The sequence below is a fragment of the Onychomys torridus genome, chromosome 18, assembly GCF_903995425.1.
Source record: "Onychomys torridus chromosome 18, mOncTor1.1, whole genome shotgun sequence".
Lineage (NCBI taxonomy): Eukaryota > Metazoa > Chordata > Mammalia > Rodentia > Cricetidae > Onychomys > Onychomys torridus.
Genome location: NC_050460.1, coordinates 5,902,796 through 5,920,719, shown reverse-complemented (window position 1 = coordinate 5,920,719; position 17,924 = coordinate 5,902,796). Strand labels below are relative to the sequence as shown.

At 49.2% G+C, this 17,924-nt stretch overlaps 1 protein-coding gene across 1 annotated transcript; it reads left to right on the top strand.

Moving 5' to 3' along the window:
* The first annotated feature begins 4,042 nt into the window (after window positions 1-4,042).
* On the top strand, window positions 4,043-9,522 carry Trem2 (triggering receptor expressed on myeloid cells 2). Its single transcript, XM_036167837.1, has 5 exons — window positions 4,043-4,200; window positions 6,193-6,543; window positions 7,188-7,278; window positions 8,028-8,218; window positions 8,294-9,522. The coding sequence occupies exons 1-5, from the start codon at window positions 4,125-4,127 to the stop codon at window positions 8,341-8,343; spliced, it is 759 nt and encodes a 252-aa protein (XP_036023730.1). The 5' UTR covers window positions 4,043-4,124; the 3' UTR covers window positions 8,344-9,522.
* The last annotated feature ends 8,402 nt before the right edge of the window (window positions 9,523-17,924 follow it).

The window sequence follows — 17,924 nt, the reverse complement described above, 5'->3', positions numbered from 1 at the left end:
GTCTGGGACTGTGAGCCAAGTAAATCTTCCCTCCTTTTAGCTGTTTTTGTCTGAGTATTTTATCACAGCATGGGAAAAGACACTAAGACACTGCCCTGGCATTAAAATATCAATTTTCACTAAAAATAGAAACAACATTCCCCAAAATGGACTTGCCCAAGTCTAGCAAGAAGTGAACAAGCCAGGCGGAAGACATCTTGTCATGCTAGATGGTCAGGAAGTTGGTGGGCTTACATCAGCTGGAGGGACACAGGAACTAACCAGGGCCAGGGCAGAGCAATTCCCATGGCAACAAAAGCAACAGCCACATGTTGCTACAATGTCAGGAGTGGTGGCGCAAGCCTTTAGTGCCAGCATTTCAGAGACAGGCAGGCGGATCTCTGTGAGTGTGAGGCCAGCCTGGTCTATAACAATGAACTTAAATGTATCAACTCTATTTAAATTGTTCATTTATACCTATGTGAAAAATTAAAGATATTAACAGCAACTAGCAGCTAGCTAGAGTTCCAATAAAACAGTACACCTGTGAGGTATTCACAAAACCAGATCTGCAAAACCTTCACTGTTCAGGCAACTTAAGGAAGTGTTGGAGTGGGGGTGGGCGGGGGAGAGCCACATTGGGGTGTGAGTCAGCAGGACACTCTGTAGGGAACCCTGCAGGATAAACCATCTGGTTTCCTTAGCAAATACAGCACATGGGAGGGGAAAAAGTAGAGGGAACTAGAAATGGAAACAGCACAGAGACACAGCATTGACTAGCGTGTATCCCTATTTTCTTAAACCTATAAAACGCATATGGCATTGTGGAGGTGGGAGATGACGCTGTTGTCATGAATGGGATCTGAATACGGTCTCCAGAGCCTACATAGATTGCCAGGTGTAAACATGCACGTTTTTCTTTTGTTTCATAAGAAGATACTTGGTAAGGTGTACATGTGTAACAAGGGGTGGATAGGTCTCGATTGCAAAGTTCATAAAGTAACTGGATTTTAGGGCTAACAGGCTGAAAATATTTTCTGTCCTCATTCTTTTAGGTCAGAATGGATACATCATTAAACATGTTGTCATCCACTGAATATAAAATTATGTAACATAACTCCTTAATTATTAAAGTTAGATGCAGTCATTGGGGGGAAAAGACCAAGGCATGGCAGTGTACATTTATAATCCCAACTCTGGGCAGGGGGAAATGGATGAATCCCTAGGGCTCACTGACTAGACAGTGTAGCCCAATTGGTGAATTTCATGCCAAGAAAGAGACTCTTCCTCAAGGAAAGACATCTTGGTCTACACACACACACACACACACACACACACATGACGACCCAAGAAGGGCTCCTATCCTTGATTCGGGGCCACTCCATACATTAAACCCACACTGGACTGTTTGTCCTGCTGTGGAATACTGTCTTTTCCTCCCCAGGAGTTCCCATCTCCAGATGCACTTCCCATCACATAGCCCATCACAGGAGGAATGAGCAGCCACAACCATGAGAACATACAGAGAACTATGCCAAAACTGAAGCCAGGTAACACAGCTGCAGGCTCTCAGCTTCTTTCCTCAGGACCTCTGGCATGACTCAGACTGGAATGCCTTCAGATCTCCTGAGCTCCATCCCTGACTCACTAGACACCTTTGTGTCTTGGATCACACAGGACTCTGTGCCTGGACCATCCTTCATGGACACTCCACCTGTAGAATCCCTATTCTCTAGAACTCCAGGAAATGCCAGGTCTGTCCCACTAGGTGGTCAAAGTTCAAGACTGGGCTGTGTAGACATGTGTGCACTGGAGACACTCAGCTCTGTAGAGGAGAAAGTTCAGGGGCAACCAAAGTGGCTCCCTTCTGTTGTAGAGAATTATTCTCTGAGCAAAACATCTGCCATCTTTATCAGATAAATAAGCTTTGCCCGCTTGTAGAGTCCATCAGGACTGGGCTTGTGGATTTTGGCTATCTTTATAGCCAGCCACTCCTCCAAGCCACCTGTATGCAATTTGCCCTAATTGCATGTGGCCTTGGAGCCTTGGGAAGGGATTATAGGGTACAGGTTGAGGAAAGTCAACTAGGGAGGGGTTCCACCCGTATGACCACAGAGAAGCCATCACACATACTATATGAAGACTTCCTAGTGTGGCCGCTTCAAGGCCACCCATGCTCCTACCTATGGCCCTCCCGTCACTCATGCTCTGTAAGTAAGCCTAATAGACTCACTAGCTGGGGGCTGAAGAGATGGTTCAGTGGTTAAGAGCACTTGCTATTCTTCTAGAGGACCCAGGTTCAGTTCCCACCACCCACATAGAGGCTCACAAGCTCTCAGAACACCAGCTCCTTCCATGGCCTTGGAGGGCACCTACATGTATACGGAACATACAGAAAGACAAAACATCCAGATACATAAATAAAAATAAATCAAGAGTAAATAAACTTACTGACTTTGGTCTTAGTTACTTTTCTATTGCTATGATAAGATACCATGAGCAAGACAAAGAAAAAAAGTTAACTTGGGGCTTACAATTTCAGAGGGCTAGAGTCCATGACCATCATGGTGAGGAGCATGGAAGCAGGTAGGTATGGTGCTGGAGCAGTAACTGAGAGCTCACATCTTGAGACACTACTATGAGGCAGAAAGAATTCACTGGGGTGTTGGGACCAGCCAACCTGTTGACCTGAATAGCAGAGTGGGGATTAAGAAAGAAAGGGACAAGAGACAGAAGTTAGAATCAGGAGGGCTCTCAATAAATACTGAAGCAGCCCCGAATTTATTTTCAAAGTCTTTTTATACCCAAAGCAAGGGGCTCAAAAGACTTCCTTACCATAGTTCAAGGAACCAACAAGCATAAACACATGCTTAATTCTCAAAACATCTAGTAGCCATACCTTTGGCCAATCACTCTGTATCAGCCTTGAGGAGCAATAACAAGCTTGAACTCTCTGACTGTAAGTCAGGATTGAATCAAGCCACAAGCTGGAGTCAGTGTGGGCTCCCACACTGGGGATGGTATGGGTTTTTGAAACCTCAAAGTGACACCTCTGCCAACAAGGCCACACCTCCTAATCCTTCCCAAACAGTTCCACCAACTGAAGACCAAATAATCAAACATATGAGCTTATGAGGATATGGTAGTTAGAATAAGAATGGCTCCATGGGCTCATATATTTAGACACTTATTTGAAAGGATTAGGAGGATTACAGGCTCTCAGCTACTGCTCTCACACCCACCTGCAGGCTGCAGGCTGCCATGATGATAATGGATTAAACTTCTGACACTGTAAGCAAGCTTCCATTTAAATGTTTTCTCTTATAAGAGTTGCCTGGTCATGGTGTCTCTTTATAGCAATGGAGCACTGACCAAAACAGGGGGCTAGTCTCATCCAAACCACCATGGTTCCCCAGGGTGAATCTTGATGGAATCTTACATTGGTTTGTCCTTGAGACCTTATGAGGAAGGGATAGATGCTGTTTACTTTTTTCTAGGGAAGGGATTCTTGAAACTCAGAGATTGCCCATTTCCCCATCCCTGGCTGATTAGGGTAAAAGACACAGTTAACCCTTGCATCTGGACCCTTGATTATAGGAAACCACCTTTAGCCCTCTGATAAATTTGCTTATCACCAACTGTCCCATCCTACAGATGCATGAAATGAGACACAGAGAGGTTACAGGCCTGATCATACACACAGCAAACAGGAAGTCTGGCTCTGGTCTACGTCCTTAGCTGCTGCCTTACCCAATAGGGTTGTGATCAGGAGAGGGTGGCATGCTAACCTCCTTAGAAGCGGCTGTTCAGAGAGAGGCTGGGACCCGTGAAGATGGCAGACACCCTGACTACAGTGTGAGAATAACAACCCGCAGATGAGGTTCTGCAAGGAGATGAAACCATCTAAAAATCTGACTGGTGACAGCCTTGCAGGGCCACCCTGGCAGGAGGGTAGCTGCCTTCAGCCAGCACTGTGGAGACTTCCTTCCCTTCCTTCTTCACGCCCTCCTTGAATCATAGCGCCTACCCTGGTCCTGACTGTTGCTCAATCCAGGAGTGCAGTTCCTGTGGGCTGTGCCTAACTGGCTTGGTCCTATCTTTTCTGCACTAAAAGGGGAAGACGAGATCTTGGACAAGGGACTCCCATGTCTGTCCCCTCCGGCTGGCAGAGGAAGGGTGCCATGGGGCCTCTCCACCTGTTTCTCCTGCTGCTGATCACAGGTGGGACCCATCCTCCACAATGCTTTCTTTCCCTCACTTTCCTTGAGCAAATGGCTGGGTGGGGGTGAGGGTGTTATGGAGGGGACTGCGAAGGAGGCTGGAGTCCCGGCATGCTCAGTGTCCTGCTTAGCTCTGCTTTTCTCCCCACTGGCTGTGTTCTTCACACCACCCTCCCCAGGATAACCCCCCACGTGTGGGGAGGGTTAAGGGGCTCTGGACTTGGTCACTGAAGGAGTCGTGAGGGTGGTGCTGGCCGTCAGGTGGGGGACCTGTGGACACACTTAAGCATAAGTGGGGTGGCAAAAAGGAGGGGGGACTTGGGGTTTGCAGCCTCCTGAAGCCCAGCCCATATTTGACCTCAGCCCTCAGTGGGAGGTGGGGATGCTGAGTACTCACATGTGACAGACTGCCTCCTCCCACTGTGGGCTGGGTGCCTCCTGTTGCTGAAGAGCAATGGGCAAGCCCCGGTGAGAGAGGAGGCTGTCCTGTGTCTTGTCCCTGCAGCATCTGGAAGTGGAGGGAGCTGTAAGGTACCTTAGCCTGCCAGGAGGCAGAGGGATGGAGGGGCTGATATGTGGAGAGAACACACAGAGGAGGTCTCTAGTTCCGAAAGGAGCAGGCCACCAGCTCCTTTATCCTGCCTTTCATGACTCCATCTCAGCAACAGATGGAGATGCAAGAGGCAGAAAGTTTGGGGGAACCCTCGGCCTCCTGCCCCAGCCACAACTTGGCGGGTGCTCCAAGGCCACCAACCTTACCCCAAGAGGATCCCCAAAATAGCAGCCTCATGTCTCCCCCAAAATAGCTTTGAGACAAGTCCTTCCTAAAAGAGGAACAGAACCACAGAAATAGGGAAGCTTGGAGTTAAAGGTTAGGAAAGGAGAGACATCCAGTGTGGATGGCTGGAGGGAGGGAGGGTAACAAGGCAGGGGCAGGGAGGCAGGGGCAGGGAGGCGGCCGTCCCAGACCCTCGGGGAACCAGTCTGAGCTCCAAGGAGCTGCTAACCTGCTCTCCTGAGATGAAGAAGGGAAAAGAGACAACCTGGTCCCATATGACAGGAGAGAGGAGGTCTGAAATAGAACAGAGGGGCTTTAAGAACAAGCCATGGCTTAGCCAGTACAGTGCTTGCCTTGCAAGCGTGAAGCCCTGCACTTGGATCCACAGAACCCACGAGAAAAGGCAGGTGTGGTGCTGTGTGCCTGTCTCCTAGGAATGGAGACGTGGGAGGCAGGCACAGTCAGGTCCCTAGAAGTGCTCAGGAAGGCTTGGTCTGCGTTGTGAAGTTCCGAGCTGGATTACAAGCTATTGTTCTGTTGCTGTGGCAAAGTACCTTACAAAAGCAACTCAGTGGGAGGAGGGCTTGTTGGGCTCACAGTGCCGGGGTAGACAATCCATCCTGGATGGGAGGGCATGGAGGCAGGAGCAGGGGGCAGCTGTTACATGGCATGCTTCATCAGGAAGCTGGGAGACGAGTAGAGTTCAGCTGCCGGGCACTCTCCTTTTGAGGTAGTCGGGGATTTGGCTGCCCATATTCAGGGTGGGCCTTCTCACACCAGTGAACTGAATCCAGGTACTCTCTCATCGATATTCCCATGGGCTAACTTGATCTAAAAAGTCCCTCACAGGCAAGCTCAGAAGTTTGCCCTCTCGATGATTCTGGAGCCTGTCAGGTTGAGCATGGGCATTAACTATCTTGCACACTGGCAAGATACCCTATTTCATACAAAAAGTGGAAGGTGCCTGAGGACCAGAGCTTATTCTGACGACCACATGCACATTGTGCTCCCTGCATCCCTGGAGGTGACTCCCAAGGTGTCTGGGAAGCATTGTAAGATAATCAGATCCTAGATGCCAGCTGTGCCACTTTCCTTAGAGACCCTAAGCACTTTGAGGGCAGGATCCCATCTGCATAGTCTGCTGCTCCTGGGAGACAGATGCTCAGTGAATATTTGGGGTGTGGAGGAAGTGACAAGTGGCAGTCTCCTCTGCAGAGTTGTCCCAAGCCCTCAACACAACGGTGCTGCAGGGTGTGGCTGGCCAGTCCCTGCGGGTATCATGTACTTACGACTCCTTGAAGCACTGGGGGAGACGCAAGGCCTGGTGTCGCCAGCTGGCTGAGGAGGGCCCATGCCAACGTGTGGTGAGCACACACAGTGTGTGGCTGCTGGCTTTCCTAAGGAAACGGAATGGGAGCACAGTCATCACAGATGACACCCTGGCTGGGACCGTCACTGTCACTCTGCGAAACCTCCAAGCCGATGACGCCGGTCTCTACCAGTGTCAGAGCCTCCGAGGCCGAGAGGCTGACGTCCTCCAGAAGGTCCTGGTGGAGGTGCTGGCAGGTGAGTAGAGTGGCTTGTTGCACCTTTGGCTGGTCCTTGGACCGGGTCTCATTGTTGTGTGACTTTTTCTGGGAGACACAAGCAAATGTCTGTCCCAGATTAGCCACTAGCTACAGATTCAAGAAAAAATTCTTCCCAGGTCTAGCTCAGTGAACTAATGAGTTTACCAGGGCTACTTGCAGGTGCATCGGTGAGGGTTTATCTATGGGCAATTCCAAAGCAGCTGCATCAGTGAAAAGCCCATCCCAACATCCCTGGAGTTCCCTGCATCTCTGGTACTCCCTGAATCTCTGGTGCTCCCTGTATCCCTGGAGCTCCCTGTATCCCTGGAGCTCCTTGTATCCCTGGTACTCCCTGAATCTCTGGTGCTCCCTGTATCCCTGGAGCTCCCTGAATCTCTGGTGCTCCCTGCATCCCTGGTACTCCCTGTATCCCTGGAGTTCTCTGAACGACTTGTAGGCATCTGGTCCTCGCTTGAATTTCCTCTCCCCAGCAATTGTAATAGCTTGGGGTGTGTGTATAAATCTTGTTAAGTTTTATGAGGCTCCTGAGCCTTGTAGTTTTCTTTACTTCCTGAGTTATAGAGCCCTCTCTGACAGACAGTGGCCTAAAGGAACGGTGATCTCATGGCTTGTCTCTCACAGACCCTCTAGATGACCAAGATGCTGGAGATCTCTGGGTCCCTGAGGAATCAGAGAGTTTTGAGGGTGCCCAAGTGGAACACAGCACCTCCAGGTACAGTGGTGGTCCCCCCTTGGACTTCTGGCTGTGACTGGGGATGGAAGTCCCAGGACCAACAGATCAGGCAAAGGCCCATGTGTAGTCTTGTGTAAATTCCCTCCCACTGACTAGTGCATCAATGTTACTGTGCTTAGATATTAAGAAACTAGAGCATTTTGTGACAGTTTCCAAAAGCACCACTCCAAGATTCTGAAAGGGCAGCACCCATGGACCCCTGCACTGCTGCAAGAGGTCTCAATACTTTAGCTTACAACCAAGAGCCCAGGGTCTCTGCATCTTCAGAAGAACCAGAGTCCATGGATGCTTCATGTACTAATATAGAAATGATACAAGCCCTGAGCACGTGTGCAGGTGTGCCATCCCTACATACTAATATAGAAATGATACAAGCACGTGTGCAGGTGCGCTGTCCCTATGTACTAATATACAAATGACACATCCTGAGCACGTGTGCAAGTGTGTCCATCCCTATGCACTATCACAGAAGTGTGTTCTACAGTCCTGAGCACCACACGAACCATACCATACTCCAGGAAACAACTCAGCAGGGAAATAGGATGTGTTTTGTACACTCAGCAGATCGTAAAACTGACTGCAGATTCCTCTGGGCCCCATAAAGCCCCTTCCCAGAGATAGTGTCACCCAACTCCCTAGGAATTCCTGATTCCTCTCTATCCCCTCTCGAAGGGCTGGCTTCATCCAGTAAATCACCTCTAGTCTACTATCTTCCTTCTCTTTCCAAGGAGCCAATCACAAGAGACCTCCTTCCCACCCACGTCCATTCTTCTCCTCCTGGCCTGTGTCCTCTTCAGCAAGCTTCTTACAGCCAGTATCCTCTGGGCAGTGGCCAGGGGCAAGCAGAAGCTGGGGTCACCTGTGGCCAGTGGGCTGGACTATGGACACGATGCTGGGCACCAGCTTCAGATCCTGACTGGTGAGTGGAGCAAGCTGGGGGATATTAGGCACGTACAGGGCAGGGATGGAAGGGACTGAGCCATATCTGTTGTAGGACCCAGAGATGAGCGAGAGAACTCCAAGATGGAGGAGAGACCCAGCTGAAGTCCACCCACAAGTCATGCAGCTTGCATACCTTCCCCTCTGCCACCAAGACTTCTGCTTCTTCTGGTTTGGCTTTAGAGGTCACTTCTGCCTAAAGCCCGCCTCTTCCGGATGCAGGAATATTCGTGCTAAAGCCCGCCTCTTCCGGATGCACGAATAATCATGCTAGAGCCCGCCTCTTCCGGATGCAGGAATAGTCATGCTAGAGCCCGCCTCTTCCGGATGCACGAATAATCATGCTAGAGCCCGCCTCTTCTGGAAGCAGGAATACTCCTGTGTTTGTGTGCGTCCAGTGTGGAAGAGAGCTGGAAGGTCACCTGTCAGCTTCTGGGCTTTGGCCACTAAACATTCTCACACACCAACCCAGGACTATCCACTCTTTCTAGATGGTTCTGTACCTCATAGCGGTCTTCTGTTTCTCAGTGCTGGGATTAAATTGATGGTCTTGTTCATGTTAGGCATGAGTTTACCACTGAGATAATTCCCAGGGTAGAATTATGCATCTGGATGAGAAAAAGGGAAAGGGAGTACCTTGCTTTGTAAGGGAGAGATACCTGCCCTCAGCCCCTACCCAGGGTCCTCTGAGAAATGCTTCCCAGGAGCGAGGGAAAAGTGAAAAATCTCTATCATAACTTCACACACACGGGCCAATGCTCTCCATTCTGTGTGCTCTTTATTGTTGTGCTCTTTGTGTCTTCCATCTTTATTCTCCTCTACATCTTTATTCTTATACAATTTTATTCTACATCTCTATTCTACATCATCTCTACTCTACAACATCTCTGTTCTAAGACCCATTACAAATTCCCAAGTGTGTGCGTGCGTGCGTGCGTGCGTGCGTGTAACTTGTTAGGAAAAACTACACGGAAAACTCTCAGGGACAAGTATTCAGATAAGAGTCACACTTGGCAAAGATTTGGTCAGCTTAATTGGTGACTGACCACACCTGTAGGTTGTAAAAAGTTCTGGTTCATCTCTTAAAGGGATAGCTACAAGGGTTATAAGGGAAGGAACTGAACCAATGAGAGATCTAAGAAAGAGGCAAATAATATGTGTACTATTTTATGTGATTAATAATATCCAGACATGGTTAGTCAGTTAACAGCCTTTTTCTGTTAATTATCTGAATCTCAAGACCTATACGTAGTTAGTCTACTGAGCCTAAAATCTTGCATTAAAAACTGATGTATAAACAAATACAAAGTGTTAATTGTTTTTTTAATTGGAGTGGGGAGGTACCAGTGGAGGAAGCTTAGGGCAGCATAGGTGCTATTGATCTCTTGAAGGACTAAGATACGCCAAAGCCAGACACCTGCACTATCACTTCTGGTTCACTGTAATTCTTCTGAAGGGTTTTGATCTAACCAGGCCAGGTACCAGCAATTCCGCTCTGTGAAAGTTCTACAAGGACGCTTTGTCTGACCAATTTCTCCTCAGTGGCTAAGGATAGAGAGTAAGACCTCTAAGTGTCTACCATCCACATGGAACAATAGACCTAGTTATGAAGCATATTTTAGTATGTTTCTATTAATAAAAAATGTACAGTTAGGGCTGGAGAGATGGCTCAGAGGTTAAGAGCACTGACTGCTCTTCCAGAGGTCCTGAGTTCAATTCTCAGCATCCACATGATGGCTCATAACCATCTGTAATGAGATCTGGTGCCCTCTTCTGGTCTGCAGGCATACATGCTGTATACATAATAAATAGTAAATCTTTTAAAAAATTATACAGTTAAATAAGAAACCATTTTCTTACCATCCACAATTATATATGCCCATAAGATTGAGATGTAATCGTGAGATTACATGCACACATTACATGGAAATGCACGGTACATGGGGAGATATCATAGCTGTTCTTAAGGAAGGAATGTAGTTCTTAGGGAAGAAATGAAGTGGCACATGAGAGAAACACAGACAAGGAGCTACTGGCCATTCATAGTCAGTAACCTCACGGCCTTGTCAGGTGAGGCTTCCTATCAAAGAGTCATTCACTTGGTGGGTGGACATATGAACACCAGTTATCACCTGCTGTACACTCTCATGTGAGGCCTGGGGTCCAAAGATACTGTCTGAATTTCACTTCTGTTGCCGTGGTAAAACAATGACCAAAAACAACTTAGGGGAGAAAGGGTTGATTTCAGCTCATCACTCCAGATTACAGCTCATCCCAGAAGAGAATTCAAGGCAGCAGGAAGTTAAAACAGCTTGTCACAGCACATCTGCAATCAAGAACAGGGAGCAAACAGATGCAGACATGCCTGTGCTCAGCTCCTCTCTGTACTGTTACCACTTACACAGTCCAGGAGCCCCTGCCTAGGGAATGGTGCTACCCTCAGGGGGCTGGGTCTTTCCACGACAGTCAACATGTAATCTAGACAACCCCCTCAGACATGCCTGTGTGCCAACTTCATCTAGACAACCCTTCTTTGAGACAGTATTGGGAGGGTCTAGATTATGTCAAGATGACAATTAAAACTAACTATCATGGGTACCATGTCTTCCGTCTCATAGGCTCCAGTCAGGTTGATCGATCACCAAGTCCTTCTGTGGGATAGCTGGTCATCTTCCACCTCCTCCCCTGAGGCATTCTCTCCATCAGCTCCTAGAGCTGCCCGCTTCCCAGACCCAGGCTCCTTCCTCTCCACCCCCGCTCTGCCACTCAGGCCCATCCAACCCACTGACTCATCCTCTCATCTCTGAGAGCTGTGCTTCCATCTGCAACTTCCCCTCTGAAGAAACGGCAAAGACCGAGCCACAGTAGCTGAGCTGGGAACAGATAGTCCACACCCCAGGATGTACTGAGAGGAAATGGAGGCCTGGAGAAGGAGAGGCTCATTCACTGTTTCTAGTAGAGCCTGGAAATTCAAGTTTCCCTCCACATACCCGACACCTTTTCTCTAGCTCCATCCTGCCAGTGTATTTGCGAACAAGTGCATTCCAACACGTTGTTCTGAGTCTGATTCAAGCCTCAGAGACACAGCACAGATTCTGCACAGAGTTCTTGTTCTAGGGACAGGAGCTGGTGGGGGCCGGCAAACACAGTAAAGGGGTTTATGTCCAAAGGCAAAAAGTGTAGATGAAAATCTATAAATAAAGCCAGGTACAGAGGAGATGGAATGTGCCATTTTGAGCAGGACAGTCAAAGAGGACACCTGAAGGAAGTTAGGAAATACATGAGGACACTGTGAGTAGAAAGACTTTGAGGCAAAGGAAACAGTCAGGACTGTGTCCATCTCTTTAGCACTGTTTTGTTTCTGTTGCGGTGATAAAACATCTTGACCAAAAGCAACATAGAGAGAAAAGGGCTCATTTAGCTTATTGTTCCAAGTCACAGTCCATCAATTTGGGGAAGTTGAGGCAAACTCAAGCAACTAGTCAGTCAAAAGCAGAGAGGAACAAATGCATCCCTTCTGCCTGCTTGCCCAGTCAGCTTTCCTCCCTTGTACAGTTCCAGGCCCAGTCCAGGGAACAGTGCTGTCTGAATTCAGGCAGAACCTTCCCACCTCTGTGAACAGTCATGACAGTCCCCCAGACATGCCACAGATAGACATGCCCAGAGAATGCCCCAGACATGCCCCAGACATGCCCACAGACATCCTCCCAGGTATTCCAAGTCCAACATGCCAACAGAATGCCCACAGACATGCCCACAGACTTGCTCCAGACACCCACAGTCCAACTTCATCTAGACTATCCTTTTGGACTCTCTTCCCAGATGATTCTGGGTTGTGTTGATTTGACAAATACACACCCAACACCCTGGGCAAGGGTAAGGCAGAGTGGGGTAGAAACTCTCTGATGGACCCAGATGAGGAGGATCAAGCTAGCCACAGACCCAAACTTTCTATTAGGCCTGAGAAGTAGACACCCAGAAATCCCTGTGGCCATGGTGACATGTGCATGCTTTAACATCTAATATGAGCTTGAAATTATGGGAAATGTCCCTCATGGTATGCCCTCTCCAGCCTCACTCCACACGGCCCTCCCTGGGTTCCAACCCTGACTTGTGCATTCCCACTTAGACTACTCCACTGACCCTGGTCTGGAGCTCTGAGATTCTGAGTCAGGTTGCTTTTAGGTTTCTCCAGATGCCTCATTGTGTTAGGGACCAAGATTTCAGGAACCAAACATGAACCATGGATAGTAGCTAAGGCCAGAGGACAAGTCATACGCCCACTGCCCTTCCCCAGAGCAGTAACACCTGTTTACTAACCAGAGGCTCCCAAAGATAAGAACATTCCACAGTCAGGTGCCATGGCAACCGAATGTAAAGAGCATTCCATGGTCAGGTAACCTAGCAACAGAACAAATGACCCCTGACCAGTGACCTTAGCAGACTTCCTGCAGTTGCACAACCTGCTCGTCTCCCATGTTCTGTATGCCTTCCATGTCCCTTCCCCTTCCTGCCTTCCTGCCCCTTCCCCTCTTATGCTATATAAGCCATGCGGAGGAAAATAAAGATTGGCGGCTTGATCAGAATACTGTCTTGCTGTCGTCTCTCGTGTCCTCTGTTCTTTCATTCGCTCCCACAGGTGGGTCACCCCCGTTGAAACTCTGCTGGCCGGGGCATCATTGTGTCCTTAGGCCATTGCCTCATTCTCACAGATGGAGTCCATAGTCTGGCCAAACTCTTTTCAGCTGCCTACATCCTGAGCACCAGACTGTGAAGTGGGCCCGAGAGACTCCCTGAGACATGCCTGGCACCGAAGCATGGTGGCTACTCTCCTCTTGGGGTCTGCTCTTCACTCCTTGCCTGCTCCTCTGTGTCTGCGATGCCCACCTCTGGGCTCCAGTGACCATTGAGATGCCCTGCCTTGGGCTAAGGATCACCATGGACTGAACAGCAGATAGATCCTAGGCTTCAGTCTCACCTCTAAGTCCTGACAACTTGTATCAAGCAGGTTCATCAACCCATGACAGGTTGGCTGATTGTAAAAAAGATCAGTCAAGCAAGCAATTACTTGGTCAACCAACACTCCCCTGGTCTATTTCATGGGGGTTTAAATCGTTTTGAGGGGGCTGGAGAGATGGTGTCTTAGTTACTGTTGTTCTGTTGATGTGAAGAGATACCATGACCAAGGCAACTTAAAAAAGGAAACATTTGATTGGGGCTTGCTACAGTTTCAGAGGGTGAGTCCCCATGGTGGGGAACATGGTGCTGGAGCAGTAGCTGAGAACTTAGTCTGAGATCTGATCCACAAGCAAATGGCAGAGAGGGGGAGGGGAGAGAGAGAGAGAGAGACAGAGACTAGGCCTGGCATGGGCTTTTGAAATTTCAAACTCACCCCCAGTGATACACATTCTCCAACAAGACCACAGCTTCTTTCCTTCTGTGAATGAGAATGGCTGACATAGGTTCATCAATTTGAATGTGTAGTCATCAAGGAGTGAACTGTTTGGGAGGGTTAGAAGGTGTGGCCTTTGGAAGAGGTGTGGCCTTATTGAAGGTGGTGTGTTACTGAGGGTGGGCTTGGAGGTTTCAAAAGCCCACACCAGACCCAGTCTCTCCCTCTTCTTCTCTCTCCCTCCCAACCCCACCCCTCTCTGCCTGCTGCTTGCTGATCAGGATGTAAAACTCTCAACTACTGCTTCAGCCCCATGCCTGTGTGATCCCACAGTGATGATCATGGACTAACCCTCTAAACTGTAGGCAAGCTTTCTTTTATAAGAGCTGCCTTGGCCATGGTGTCTCTTCACAGTAACAGAACATTGGCTAAGACAACTTCCTAAACAGTCCACCAACTGGGAACCAAACAATATTAGCCTGTCTTAATTAGGGTTTCTATTGCTGGCAAGAGACACCATGATTACAGCAACTCTTATAAAGAAAACATTTAATTGAGGTAGCAGCTTACAGTTTCAGAGATTCAGTTCATTGTCATCATGGTGGAGAGCATGGTGGTGTGTAAGCAGACATGGTACTGGAGAATTAGCTGAGAGTCCTACATCTTGCAGGCAACAGGAAGTCAACTGAGACATTAGACAGTATCCTGAGAATAGGAAACCTCAAAGCCCACGCCCACAATCACACATTTCCTCTAACAAGGCCACACTCACTATTTTTTTTTTAAAGATTTATTTATTTATTATGTATACAGCATGTATGCCTGCAGGCCAGAAGAGGGCACCAGGTCTCATTACTGATGGTTGTGAGCCACTATGTGGTTGTTGGGAATTGAACTCAGGACCTCTGGAAGAGCAGTCAGTGCTCTTAACCTCTGAGCCATCTCTCGAGCCCAAAGCTACACCTTCTAATAGTGCCACTCCCTATAAGCTTATGGTTAATAGCACTTGGTGTTCTTATAGAGGACCCGAGTTCAGTTCCTGGTACCCAGGTTAGGCTGCTTACAGTTGCTTGTAACCCCAACTCCAGGACATCTGACATCCTCTTCTGACCTTCTCAGTGACCTCTCTGTGAACATCTGCACACACATACACACACACACACACACACACACACACACACACACACACCACATGCATGCACACTCTTTGTGCATATGTGAGGTCTGAGGAGCTTAGTCTCTGTCCACCATATAGGTAGGTCCCAGGAATCACACTCGGATTGCTAGGCTTGGCCACAGCTTCACCCTCTGAGTCATCTTGAACCCTCACTGGGTTTTTGTGAAGGAAATCCTTGTCAGGTGTCCAGTACATTGTAGATCCTCAACAAACACTGACTTCCTCACTATAAAACCCAACAACAGCTGGGCGGTGGTGGCACACGCCTTTTAATGCCAGCACTCGGGAGGCAGTGCCTGGTGGATCTCTGTGAGTTCAAGGCCAGCCTGGTCTACAGAGCGAGATCCAGAAAAGGCGCAAAGCTATGCAGAGAAACCCTGTCTCAAAAAATTTAAAAAAAACAACAACAAAACAAAACAAAACAAAAACAATAGCATCATGCTTCCCTGGAGGCCAGGGTCCCTCCAGGCCCCACTGGTCCAGCAGTGAGTGAACCATATTCATATGAGATCACAGTTTAATGTATGACACAGTCACATGACACACAACACCTCTGTGACTGTCTGTGTGGAGGAAGTCGAAGGCTGCTTGCATTGTCCAGGCAGGAGAGAGTCCGGGTTTGCCCAGGGTCTTGTATCCTGGGAAGCTCTTTGGTCCTCAGCTCACAGGAACAGTGGGTCACGCTGTCACCCTGCTACTAGGCTAAGTTTAGGGTGTTGGGGCTCTCAGGTGGTCATCTCAGGTCCTTCAAGGCATCAACAAACTGCCTGAGGGAGAAGAAGAAAAGAGGAAGAGGAGCGAGGGCAGGCACTTTGCTCAGTTGCTGAGGTCAGAGCCTGGCTCCCACATCAAGCCAATTAAAGAGAAATACTAGGATAAAGCAGAGAAAGGAAGTGTTTCCAATGTGGTCACATTGGGAACAGGAATAAGTCCGGTGACCTCTCAAGACCATCTTCAATATCTTTTCCCCCCGTTTTTCCTTGTGTAGACACACATGAAGTGTGTGTGTGTGTGTGTGTGTGTGTGTGTGTGTGTGTGTGTGCACATTTGTACATGTGGAGGCCCAAGGTTGATGTCAGTAATCACCTTTGCTCCTTTAACACCAGCACTAGAGAGGCAGAGGCAGGAGGCTCAAGGTTCTCTGAGTTCAAGCTGGTTTACATAGAGTTTTAGGTCAGCCAGGGCTGCAAAATGAGACTGTCTGAAAGAAAAAAAATTCATCCTTGAGGATGTCCACTTTATTCCCTGAGGTAATGTCTCTAACCAAACCTGATGACATGGCTAGTCTCTCTAGCCAGCTTGCTCTGGGGATCTGGTCTCTGTCTTCTGGGATGGAATTGCAGGGGGGCTGCCACACTTGCAGTGGCACTGAGATTGGTTCTTGGGGACCCAAACTCCTGTCTTCACGCTTAGGCAGTAAATGCTTTATCTGCGGAGCCTTGACCCCAGCATGAGATTTAGCATGAGCTGTGGGTATGAATAGAGGGTAGAGGAATGAGTAAGGTAGGTATCCCTGCCAGGTGCCATCCTGCCCACCATCGTTGTCTGGCAGGGTATTTTGACAATTGTTACAACTGCGTGAGGTTGCTTTCTGGGAGGCAAATTCCCCTCTGAGAGCTGGCACCAGGGCTTCAGGCTTTGCCATCCTCCACCATGAGATTCCAGGGGCAATTCTGATTCTTTGGGAGTCCATTGTTTCAATAGTTTGATATCAGAGGATGGGAGAGGAGGGAGGGAGAGAAAAAGAGGCTGGAGGAAGGAGGGAGGGAGGGAGGAAGAGGAGGGAGGGGGAGGGAGGGAGAAGAGAGACTGAAGGAAGGAGGGAGGGAGGAAGAGGAGGGAGGGGGAGGGAGGGAGAAGAGAGACTGGAGGAAGGAGGGAGGGAGAGAGGAAGAGGAGGGAGGGGGAGGGAGGGAGAAGAGAGACTGAAGGAAGGAGGGAGGGAGAGAGGAAGAGGAGGGAGGGGGAGGGAGGGAGAAGAGAGACTGGAGGAAGGAGAGAGGGAGGGAGGGAGGAAGAGGAGAGAGGGGGAGGGAGGGAGGGAGAAGAGAGACTGGAGGAAGGAGGGAGAGAAGAGGGAGAGTGGAGGGAGGGAGGAGGAGGAGGAAAGAAGGTCTTCCTGCCCTTCCCTGAGCTCATCTTCCACACCAGGGCAATGTGTCCGTCCCTACATGTGTCTCTAGTTCTGACAGACTCTTTGTCACATGTTCTGTCTGGTTCCCCAGAGCCCAACTCTTAGGGCACTTTCGAGACCAGATGCTTCCTCTGCAGGCGCTGAGCCTGAATCTCAAGAACCCCCAGATAGACTTGCAGTACAAGAAACATGTGAGTGCTAGGGTTTTGCAATGCCCCTCACAGGCTCATGTGCTTGAACACATGGTTCACAGCAGGTGGTGCAGGGGTGCAGGGGTGCAGGGACTCTTTAAGAGTCACACAAGTTGGTGCTGGGGGGTATGGGATCCATAGTTCACACCAGGTGGTGCTGGGGTATGGGATCCATAGTTCACACCAGGTGGTGCTGGGGTATGGGATCCATAGTGCACACCAGGTGGTGCTGGGGTATGGGATCCATAGTTCACACCAGGTGGTGCTGGGGTATGGGATCCATAGTTCACACCAGGTGGTGCTGGGGTATGGGATCCATAGTTCACACCAGGTGGTGCTGGGGTATGGGATCCATAGTTCACACCAGGTGGTGCTGGGGCATAGGATCCATAGTTCACACCAGGTGGTGCTGGGGGTATGGGATCCATAGTTCACACCAGGTGGTGCTGGGGCATGGGATCCATAGTTCACACCAGGTGGTGCTGGGGCATGGCTCTTTAGGAGCCACAGCAGGTGGGCCCTGTGTCTAATCGGTCTTTACGTCCTGTCTGCCTCCATGGTGCGAGCAGCCACCTCACGCTTCTGCTCCTTGCCTTTGCTGTCATAACAGACCACCATCCCCTGCAATGGTGAACCCCAATAAACCTCAGGATCCCCGAGGTGGTTTTGTCATAGCAATAGGAAAAGCAATACATAGGCACGTCGCCTCATCTTCCTCTCTGGAGAGAGGAAGAGACAGACAGACAGACACCACTGTTCTGGAGTAGAAACACTTTAGGAAGGAAAGTGAAG